Source organism: Anarhichas minor, unplaced genomic scaffold (genome assembly GCF_050575085.1).
Source record: "Anarhichas minor isolate MPS153535 unplaced genomic scaffold, ASM5057508v1 ptg000024l, whole genome shotgun sequence".
NCBI lineage: Eukaryota > Metazoa > Chordata > Actinopteri > Perciformes > Anarhichadidae > Anarhichas > Anarhichas minor.
Genome location: NW_027466470.1, coordinates 6653011 through 6664804, shown reverse-complemented (window position 1 = coordinate 6664804; position 11794 = coordinate 6653011). Strand labels below are relative to the sequence as shown.

Sequence of the window (11794 nt, the reverse complement as noted above, 5' to 3'; positions counted from 1 at the left end):
ACAGACTGGGAAACCGGGAACAGGAAGAGCAAAACGGGCGGGTAGGTAGGAAACAAAACAAAACTTTTATTAAAAGGAGAAGTGTGTAACGAGTGGAAGGACAGTTGTTAAAACCTCCAGAACGCTGTTACCACCTTGGTATGCAGTTTGCAGGTGTAAATGTGGAGCAGGCCAGTGCTAAAAAAAGACAAAATCCTTCCCTACAGAATAGGTTCCCAAGAACAAGAACAGGATTCCACCTTCAACGACTCCTCTGGAGCTATCTTGATGATTCAATTACAGTTCGTTATCAGGTTCCGGTCGTGACGTCATGTCTTGTTTTGCATCTCTGGTTGTTTCATAACTACTGTATAGACTTTGTATTTCTTCGTAACTGTTCTTTCCAGTCTCTTTGTGGTCATTTTGAATTCCTCTGTGGTCATTTTGTGTCTCTTTGCGGTCGTTTCACATATCTTTGAGATTTTTTGCAGATTGACTGAAAATGAATAAACAGCAATTTTGATAATTGATTAGTAGTTTCAGTAATTTTTCAAACAAAACAAAAAAGCCAAATATTTTCAGATTTCAGCTTTTCCCGTCTGAGGATTTGCAGTTTTTCTCTGTTTTTCAGTGTGAACTGAATATGTTTGGACTGTTGGTTGGACAAAGTTGGTTGGTTGGACAAAGCAAGCAATGTGAAGACTTCACCTTTGGACTCTGGGAAACTATGACGGACACTTTTTCTGACTGGTCAAGTGATTAATTGATAAAACAAATAGATTAATCGATAATGAAAACTGTCGTTAGTTGCAGTCTGACTGCAAACAAGATGAGTTATGTTATGTTGTGTTGTGTTGTGTTGTGATATGTTATGTTATATATTCCGCTAAATTACGCAAACACTAAATTATATCTGTTTGCCCTACCATTCATACACTTTTTCCCTGATAGATTTTTGGCTCAACACAGCTTGCAACATGTTTTTTTTTGTTTTCCTTATCCATTGTTTTAGCCGTGTAGCTCTGAAGCCCAGTACAGGCCTTGTCAGTGCTACAGGACAAATCCATAGTAAAAGGCCTTGTTTATGGGTGAGGAATGTCACCCAGTTTTAAAAGGCACATGTGCTATTCATGAGGCAGAGACACAGAACTGGTAATACTTGTGTAAATGTGTTTCCTAAAACCTGAAGCAAAAGAGCGAACGATTCATTTTGAAGTCAGGGGTGTAAAATGTGGCTCCGCTCATGTGCGCTCTTTGCTGTCACATAAAATGTGCTGTGTGTCAGTTCATGCAGCCAAATTATGTTTACAATCTGGTTCCTATAACTGTTAGCAATGCTAGAAGATGAACTTTATTTGATTTGACAGCTCAGCATCTGGCTCCACAAAGTGTTGGCCTCCTCCGTAGGCAGTGGAGCAAGTGCTAATTTTGCAGCCCAAAGATTGTGCTCTTATAATTATCAGCATCCGAGATGTCGTGTCAGAAAAAACTTATGTCGAAGGATTTTAAACCATTTATTATAACAGATATGTGCACTTTTATATGTGGTTTGTGGTTTTACACTCATGGGGGTCCCCAACTGAATTGTTGAAGTATAAAAGATCCTAAAAACCCTGAAGCAATATACTGCACACTACAGAACAGAACCCAGTAGACTGTATCACCCAGATACGGGACATACATAATGCAAAAAGAAAGAAATGCATTCACAAGAGCTGTAATAAGAAGAAAGTAGGGCAGGAAAAGGCTTGATGATGCAGGGATGAATTCAGTGAAAGTATAGTGCTGTTGAACTCCTTCCAAGAAGTCAAAGAAGGATGTATTACTAATTCTAATGGTGCAGATTTGGATACATCCTTCATTGTCTAAACTGCAGTGATGTATTCGCTTTGGTACAATGCAGAGCACAAACCCTAGTTTTAATTTTAAAAACAGTACAGAACAGCCTATACTGCACTGAACAACTTCACTGTTGCTGCTTTACTTGCCATATTTGCCTTTTGAAGAGAAAAGATGAGATGAAAGTTGTAAATGATTGGTTAACCAGAGTGGTTGAAAGTGAATAACATATAGGACTGCTAACAGGATGTTAGCTGAGCTCCGCTTTCTACTTCTGTCAGATTTCTGAAGATGTCAGAAGTAACTCATCAATCTTTATTTCACAGGAAAGATTTAAGAACTGACACCACTCATTTTGAAATCTAGCTTTTATATTTCCTCTGAGGTTTTCACTGTAGAGTTGGAAAAGAGTGTTATCATTGTAGATTTCTTCAGTTTCGCTTGTAGTATCATAAAGCTGAGAACTCTGGGACAACAGGAAACAAATACATTCATTGGAACGCACAATACCTGTTTCAAAATATGTAAAATTCAGTCATGTCAACGTATATCTTTACCTCCACTTTGCAATAGAAGATAGTAAAAAGCGTGGATTTGTAAGTGCCTGCAAACTTGTAAAAAACAGTCAAAACAACATCAATCAATGCTACTACTACTACTACTACAAATAATAATAATAATATATCAAATAAATCTACTAAAGTCACACTGGAAACTATATAATTCTGCTTAAGTTAAAACGACTTCAAACTTTATCAACCCAACTAATCGGTGTCTTCTGGTCTTTATAACTATTAATAATAGTAGTAGTAATAACAGTGGCCTTGTATAGTTTTTCTGCAGGATTTATAGTCTAACTTGGCTCTCGACTATAGTCTGCCCCCTGCAGGACAAGGGAGGAAAAGGTATTTGTCTCCACAAGAAACTCAAACCTGAGGAAACTTTAAATATTCAACATTTCGCGATATTTCATTTTTTAAACATGCAGTCACAGAGGCCCACTGTCAAACTGAAACGACAAAGCAAAGTCGCGTTGTAGTTCAAACTAATAGACTGTACGGCTGGGCCTGGCCTGACAGAAGAACTACTGCCCCGTTCGCTTAGAATCATGGGAGATGAAGTCTTTGGCCAAAATGGATCATACCAATCTGAAGGTACGACATAAATGGTACTGAAAACACAGGTCCGTGCTTATCTTCAGCAGCCACAGACAATTTCTTACTTCTATGTGTATTTGTGTGTTCTTATCTTTTTTTTAATAAACATTATACAATAGCGGAACTCTTCGATGAAGTCGTGGGGAAGCTGATGGACCCCCCCCCCCTCTGACACGGAAGAATATAGTCGGCCCTCTAATGCCTGTCCTCTTTCCCTGTCGGATTACGGCCAAGGCAGCACGCAAAGGAACGGTTACCAAGCAGTAAAACACCGAAAATAACAAGAGTAAGTGGAGAAGAATTGTAATTGTACCACCGACCTGAATTATAACAAAAACGTTAGTCTTTGTTAAAACTCTCAAAGTATTTTGAATTCGGAGTTTTATTAACGCCACGTGGTCAAAGAAACTAGCTACTAGTTGCCGTGGCTGTCAAAAAAAAATTCTTCCTCCTGACTTTAGCTCGTGAGTGAGCCGGCAACAGACGGAATACAACACGGGTTTTATATCACTTTACATGCGCCTGATTTGTGACTGGTATCGTACACGAATTGCCAATTTGTGATTCTTTCTTAAATGACAAATTGCTGGCGACTTGCACAGTTATCTTTACCCCCATGTCCATCTACGTAAGAGAGTCATAGTGTTTTTTTATTCTAGTATTCCTAAACGTTCTATAAATATTCCTTCTGTGGTTGTTTGTCCATGAGGCTTTGTATTTTATGAACACGTGTCTCTTATTTCTGTGTTGCACACTAGTTTTCCATTCCAGTTAAAGTTACCAAAGGTGAGCGTTGGTGTTGCAGCTGCTGTTCAGCTGATGCTCTAACGCATGCTGTCATGTGGTGAAGTGGAAGTCATGTGTACTCAGTTGCTAGTTTGTTAAGTACATCCAGCTACTAGTCTAATAGAAGAGGCCCGCAGTGAATCTCACACTTATGGAGGTTACAATGTTTCTGAGAAGTGTTGAGTCAACGTCAGAGCTGCATCTGTACATTTCCATTATTGATAAATCTGTAATTTTCTTTTTTTTTCTTTTTGTGCAAACACTTTTTTGGAGTCTTTTCATGCAAAGTGACCAAAGCAATTGTTGTTACAGCTCTTAATGAGGAAGACAAAATATTACAAACTCCTCTTAGATTTATGCAACATAATTCAACAGCTAAAAACTCTAGCCTCCAAAATGACACACGCCAGGTGTACCTTACAAACTGAGTATTTATCTGCACTAACCGTGCTATAGATAATAAAATTGCATGTTTGCAAGTTGTTGTATTTTCATGTGGTTAGGCTAGTTTTTTTTAGGTTTTTTTTAAGTTTATGCATGAAAATGTAGTGTTGATATCAGAAACATTTGGATTGTCTTTTGATTACTTTGATTTTTTTTGTACGATAGGAAGCATTCATTATCCTTCAGCATGCCAAAACAAAGGTGAGCCACACCCGGTTGCACAGGTTGGGTTTTTTTAATGTTTCAAAAGAAACGTGTTTAATGCATAAACGCAGTGTTTCCTCAATAATTCGACACAGCTGCTGTGTGATTATTATTATTATTATTATTATTATTATTATATGTGTCATTATCTTGGTGTTGTTCACCCTGCAAGTTTCAAATTAAGACTGCAATGCTTCTTAATCATAAAATCAATATTTAAAAAATATTTGTACAACATTTAGTGTTAGATTTAAAATGAATATTGAGGAAACACTGTAAACGCATCCTAACCTTAATGTTGGCCATTTGTCACATTACATTTTGCATCGTTTGTTTTGGCTTTGGTCTTTGAAAGTCCAATGTGAGATTGATCAATGTTGCGACTTTTTTGGCGCATTATTCCACGATCCTAAAAGCAAACACGATTGAGTCTTTTGCATTCTCAGTTTGATTCTTCTATTCTCAGACGGCTCATTCTGAACACGTTGGCGATTGATCAATCTAAACGTCTCTTTGCCCACAAGACCACATTGGCATCGCATATCGGCTGTTTTATGAGCTTTCTTTGATGCGTCTAAGTTCCATTTTGTGATGCCATCTTCACACTGAACTAATGGCTTTAGCTTCTACCTGTTGCTTCTTTTCTCTCATCGCGAACACAAAAGTGAGTAGAGAGCCCGTTTTAATAGAGGAATGGATCAGTCTTGGCCGAACCGTCAGCAAGGAGGAGCCCCTGAACATGCTGTGCCAGTGGGGACCTTCAAGCAGGGTAACAGTCCCGTCATCAGCGGAGATAAAGTCCAGTTTGGGAGGCTGCGGCGGCGCACGCGTTTGTCAGAGAGCCACAGCTCTGGGGCTGAAGAGGAGTGGTTGAGCCCCTCCATGGAGGCGAGCGGCTCCTATGGTAAAAGCCCCATCCTCCAGGGCATGCAGGCAGAGGGAACCTTGTACAACCGCAGTGCCTTTGAGCAGGCCGAGAGCAACTACCAACGGCGGCTCGCCTCTAACGGCAACGGGCCGCTGTCCTCCTCTCCGAGGAGTCCGCACAGCAGAAGCAACGTGACCTTCCAGGCTAGACGCAGCCGCGGTCAACCGCAGGATCAGGGTTACCCCGCCACCACCGTGAAGGCCTCCGGTGTCCCCCACCGCCGTTACAGCTGGGGCCGCAGTCGCACCTCCTCTGAGACCGAGCAGGGGGCCAAAGGCAGCAAGGGGCCGACCCAGAGGAAGAGGGGCCTCTCTGAGACGCAAAGCAGGCCCAGATGGGACAAGTATGCCACCTCTCACACAGGGAATGGAAGAGACGTGATGTGTGTTTTCGGATGATTTCATTTATTTATTTTTTGTAATTTGTGGTCTGTCCTGCATTCTTGTTTGGCCTTTTTTGGTTCTGCTAACTTGTGTATGATGTTTTTGAGGTACATGTTTATTGATGGGCCCTTTCTTTTGATTTTTTTGTTTAGGCAACATTCAGACTGATTTAAGCCCTCAATAAATAATAACTTGGCACGCTCATTAATTTAAATGAGATCAATCCATTGACACAGCAGGGGTGTGAACACAGAGGGCTCCTGCAAAACCTCACTCAACCTCTGCCACAGTGCAACTCAACATCATCATCAAGGTGCTGCAGTGGCCAGTTGATTATTTTGGGATGTGACAAAACTTTTATTTAGTCTCACCGGTACCTGCATCCATACAGCCCCTTCCTTTTATTTGTTTTACGCCCACTGAGTCTGAACTGGTGTCACATTAAGGTATGAGCGCGCAACATGCTGTCATGTACCGACGTGTAGTAAACGTGGTCTGTTTGATTATCACACAAAGAAGTGGACCTCTGCTATCACTAAGGGGGGGGGGGGGGGGGGGGTTGTTGGCGGACAGCGAGTCGACCGACCTTTTGTTCTATAATCCAGACTTTGCAGACCAGGCAACTGTCTGACTGAGGAATGTGTAGATGCCTGTCTGCTGCAGTAACCCGTCAGCTAAATGAGAAGGGAGGTGAACCATACATGCAGTAGTCTTTCACCCTTTTTTTATGTTACTTTTTATTTTACAGAAACAAGAGGCCTTTTATTCTGCTATCCATTCATAGTTTAATCTGTTTGCGTTACGCTTTGTGTTGTCTCTCCCTATTCCACCCACAACCCCATCTGTGGCTGTGCATGATGTAGCCTGTAATATACGGTGTCCCGGTCAAGCCGTGTTCTGTCACTCATTGCGCTGGCTTTAACGAGTAAACGAGTAAATGTTGGATGGAAATCTGCGTTTAGTTGGGTCTTCTCTGCGTTGTCTTACTTCTCCTGAATTTCCGATTCCCTGCTCAGTACCAAGATGAGCGGACTGCAGTGCCTCGCCTCGGAGAACATCTGGTTCGACAAGCGGTGCTACGATGAGGCCGAGAAGTGCTTCTACGAGGGAGCCAACGGACCCTCCGCACAGGTACACAGCTTCTCTGCTTCTTTTTTTTATGCAGCCCAAAAGCAATTTGCATCAATCTGATCATTCCTAGACATAAGGACTCTGTTTTTTTAGACGACCTTTATCGCCAATCATCCTCGTGTCTCTTGCTGCCACCTTTTGAAGTCTCTTTCGCCGCTTGCCTGACACCTCCTCAGCTCACGCTGCCCTGTCAATCAGCAGCATGTTAAGCAATAGTTACATCATCATCGTCAGCTCTCTGTAGCCCGGAGCAGCTGTGTGCATGAGTCAAGCCACTCGATTTAGAAGTGGCACGTCCTAGTGAGAGGGGTCAGGTGGTTTGGCAGCTGCCTCTGCTTCTCAGGTTGTCCAGAGCAGCAGAGACTCTCCACACAAGCCTTTAAAACAATGGAGATTAGAGATCACTTACAGTTCTTTAAAGAGTTCTTTCACCCTAAACACAGAAAGCGATGCAGACAGTTTTTGTTTTACGTGATGAGTTTTGAGAAATGCGTCTCCACTGTTGCCCAATTACAAATGAGAGGAGTGAAACAACGTCCTGGTTTTCAGGATAATCAACAGATCACCTCAAGTTCTTGGGTGTAAAGCTGTTTCAATGGAAATGGTTTACACTTCAGTACAACGTGTACTGAAGTGGGAAAATGACAGCTGCACCATGGAACACAAACATCATCCTGGGTTTGTGTTGCCTTAATGCACGCTGCCAAAATACCGTTTATATTTAATCACGAGGAATTTGATAAGCATGTAGCTCACATTTATTTGCTTCAAGTGTTTTGATAAGTCTTCCTGAATGTTGGGTGTACGGTCCATCCTGCTTTTGTCCGTTTTGCATTCTGCTTTGTGTCTTTCTCGCTGCTCCCGCTTCATCACTGCTTGGCCCACATACACCTGCAGGAGAGAGAGGTTAATGGCATCCTGCAGGACATTGCTAAATCCCGACAGAATATCCTGCAGTCCCTCAACGGAGTGAGTACTGTCCTCCGAATGAGCCACAGAAACACCCCTGTAGTGGCAGGACTGTACTCGCTGATGTTCGTGTACCAGCCCTGAAAGAGGGGAATATCTGTTTAAATATGAAATTATGATTTTAAATATAGAGACAGCAGGTCATAGGGGACAGCTTTTAGTCACAGAAAACATTTCGCCTGCACCTCACTAGAAAAGTGCTCTATGCATGACACAGAACTTATTCACCCCGTCGTCTCTGCTTGCTTCTCCCATCATCTTCATTGCAATCAGTCAGTAAGTTGTTTGTCTTTACATGAATGTCATTTACTTTGTTGTTGGCAGTATAAGTATGGTCATTTTTGCATAAACAAAAATCTGCTTTCTCATTAGATATTTAAATGTTACCTTTTTATAAGGATACGTTCACATGTCTTAGGTCTGTCTAAAAACAATGCCTGCATGCCCTTATGCACCGTAAAAGCATTTTGGTAGCTGCAACTGTTCCTCCTGTCCATGCTGTCCAGATTCCCTCTTAGAGTTCCTACCTCATACCGTGTCTCAGCAAGCTGTCTGTGGCAGCAACAAGGAGGGACTGTCGTAATGCATGTGATGAATAAATTACACGAAAATGTGAAATGCGCAACGTGAATATTTTGCATCAAAAATATTCATACCGGCAGCGACGTGAATTTGCAGTTGCAACACTTTTCAATACGGTTCGAGAGTAGATTTGCAGAGGACCGACTACCACGATCCTATTGACCCAGAGCAGTCCGAGGTTCATTATTGTATGGCCTAAGCTACTGTAAGCTACTTTAATACGTTTCCTTTAGTGAAGCTGAACAACGTGATTGGTTGATGCTTATATTCACGGTGGGAAAATCGACATGCGTCGCTTTTCTGCCGTGGGATATTTGCATTCTGTCTTGAAAGTACTCGTGAAACAAAACGGTTGGAAAAAATATATTGATGTGCAAATTTATTGCACAAAGAAATATGTCCCCAGTGTGTAATGGCCTCTACTCTTATTTTTGCGTGGGAACATCGCTGGATTTTGTCCCCCATCACCTACATTGAAATAAAATAAAATTGAATTACCCGTCAACTTTTCCAAGTAAGTTAGAATTCATCAAAGCAAAAAGAGCTACTCTAGTATTTATAACAGTTTAAACGGTCCCATAGAGCTGCTGGACTGGTTTGATATTTCCCATTTTGGGTTATTTGATTTATTATGATGTAAAGAGTTGTGTTTCATCCTTTTTTCTCTGACAACATTGACATTAAATTCCGTCTTATTAGTGACTACTTTAAAGTTGTAGTATCCAACTTTCCACCTACAACCAGTACTTTTCTTCTTGTCTTCGTGTCCCCCCCCCCCCCCCCCATCATTACGTTCACTGTGTACATCACCGGGTGCAGGCGAAATCGGCCCTGCAGCAGCCCAAAGGGTCCCAGCTAAAGCGGCGGCACAGAAACGTAAGACTTCTTGTTCCAGCCTTGCTGCTCGGGCGTGGGAACGCTGCATGACTGAGACTCAGCAGAGTGTGCTGGCCGAGTCTGCTGCTGCCTGGAGTGTGCTGCTGTTATCACGGCACTAAGACATCATGAATCACCATCTTACCAGCTGGCATATTCTTTTTTGGGGCTTCACATGCTTCTGCTAACTGATGCAGAATTTGGGGGTGAAAATATTAATCTTGATGATTTGTTTGGTTTTGATCTTTATTATCATTACCATTAAAATGAAACTTTAAAGCTCAATTTGTATATGTAGTGACGGTTGCCTTTCATTTAACTTCTGAATTAATTCATTAAACTTAAGGGAATAGTTTGACATTTTGGTAAATACTCTTATTCGTATCAGTCGAGAGCTACATCAGATGTTCAATACTACTCGTGTCTGTCGTGGCTTAGCTTAGCACAAAGACTGGAAATGGGGAAACGGCTAGCTTAGCTCTGTCCAAAGACATCCACTGATAAATGTAATTAAGTGGCATGTTTTGTGTTTAGTTGGTAACAATCTTATTATCTCTTCGCAAGAGAGCAAATATAGTTTTCCCAAAATGTCGAACTAAGATTTTTTTTTTTTTTTTAATTATTGATTTTGGGCCAAGTTTGCCTGCATGCTGTTATTATAAGCATTATAGCATCTCTTTAATAGTGATCACAGGGTTTCATTTTAACATCAGCATTGTGTGTGTGTGTGTGAAGTGTATCCAAATCATTGTTGTGTAATAGGTTTTAGCCTTGCATGGGTTTCTTTTTAAACCTCACTATTTTTTTATTTTGCTTGCTTCAGACTTTGATCGTCTCAACCTGGAGGAGAGGCTTTTTTGCTTTGTCACCATTTGAGCACTGACCTGCAAGATGACGCTTGCTAATTAATTTGTGTTTATCTTTCCATAGTCATCCTCTCATGCAGGAGGAGACCAGGAGCTGGTTTCTCGGATGAAGAGCATGGAACTGGAGAACCAGACACTGCACAAAGGTGTGTGTGTTGAGTGTTTTTGAATGTCTTCCTGAGCATATTCTTACTTTTGCAGTATTAATACTTAACTTTTTGTATCGTGTTTGCTTGTCAGTGGTGGAGGAGATGAGAGCAGCCCTGCAGAAGCTGGAGTCCAGAGTGGCTGGGCTGGAAAAGAGCCCAGCGGCCGTCACATGTGCTAAGGTAGATGACTACAAATTTGTTTGTTTTTTGTTTTTTAGGTACAGTACATTACTACATTCATATGTTCTCTGTATTTATAAAACTGTAAGAAAGATTGAAAAAGCCCTCTGAAGAGCACACCTTTACAGAAAGTGTTCCTGTCCTTTTCCATTGTTTTGACCAGGCTGCTCCAGTCAAACAGGTAAAGGTGGAAAATGGAGACGACGACGACGACGACGATGTTGACTTGTTCGGCAGCGATGACGACGACGAGGAGGCAGAACGCATCAAGCAGGAGCGCCTGGATGCCTATGCAGCCAAGAAGTCCAAGAAACCCACCCTCATCGCCAAGTCATCCATCCTGTTGGACGTTAAGCCCGTACGTGAACTGTATCATGTGACTCGCATTCATATGCTAGTTACGTTGTGGTTGTGTTCTCTTATAGGGAACGTTCAGTTATGGAGAAACTTGTTTAAAATCAGCAAATGTGTCTTCCCATGCAATGAGTTCTTCTGCAAATAGTGTTGACTTTAGTCTTTTAAGGCTTTGGTTAAATGAATGTTCTGTGTCTTTCCTTAGTGGGACGATGAGACTGACATGGGGAAGCTGGAGGAGTGCGTGCGGTCTGTGCAGATGGACGGGCTCCTGTGGGGAGCATCCAAACTGTTGCCAGTCGGCTACGGCATCAAGAAGCTGCAGATCAACTGCGTGGTCGAGGACGACAAAGTCGGCACCGACATCCTGGAGGAGGAGATCACCAAGTTTGAGGACTATGTAAGTAACGACCACTTTGACGTAATCTGTGCGCCACAATCCGACAACTTCAGTTCATTTACCTTGAGTCATACCTGTGCATGTATACTTGTAAAATTACCTCCAGGATAAATGTTGGATATCATGTCCTAAAAAATGTTTTAATAGTTTGTCTTCTTAGAAAATAAATTAGCATATTTACAAAATGTTGAATTTTGGTGTTAAATGTTGAGGGGGAAGAAATTACAATCCTTGAATGATAAAAAGTTTTTATTGAAATAGATTTAATGCACAATGTCTCATAAATACGCTCAAATAAATATAAACCTTAACTTATTGGACTTTTCTACCTTTGCAGATCCAGAGTATAGATGTTGCTGCCTTCAATAAGATCTAAGCTCCCCCAGCTGACTTGCTCCACCAAGGTGTTGCTGCTGCTCCTGGCTTGCACGTTTATTAAAATGCAAAGTTTCGAGCACTAACCATTGTCTGTGTAATTATTATTTTAAGTCAAACATACATTTCTTTTTTTTTAACCCCATACTAGCAAGATTACTTGAGAACCGTTGGAGTGCAGTCATCTTTAGA

General features: G+C 41.5%; 1 protein-coding gene across 8 annotated transcripts; it reads left to right on the top strand.

Moving 5' to 3' along the window:
* Positions 1–3115: 3115 nt before the first annotated feature.
* eef1da (eukaryotic translation elongation factor 1 delta a (guanine nucleotide exchange protein)) lies at positions 3116–11688 on the top strand. 8 transcript variants are annotated; one of them, XM_076097530.1, is made up of 10 exons: positions 3181–3261; positions 4371–4406; positions 5075–5680; positions 6737–6851; positions 9222–9278; positions 10209–10290; positions 10385–10473; positions 10637–10831; positions 11033–11227; positions 11565–11688. In XM_076097530.1, exons 3-10 carry the CDS (start codon positions 5103–5105, stop codon positions 11601–11603), a joined length of 1350 nt encoding a protein of 449 aa, XP_075953645.1. In that variant the 5' UTR covers positions 3181–3261; positions 4371–4406; positions 5075–5102; the 3' UTR covers positions 11604–11688. The 8 variants fall into 8 exon arrangements, with proteins under 8 accessions (XP_075953650.1, XP_075953652.1, XP_075953649.1 ...); XM_076097531.1 differs by lacking the exon at positions 3181–3261 and adding an exon at positions 3747–3761; XM_076097534.1 differs by lacking the exon at positions 5075–5680 and having other exon boundaries at positions 3165–3261.
* Positions 11689–11794: the final 106 nt, after the last annotated feature.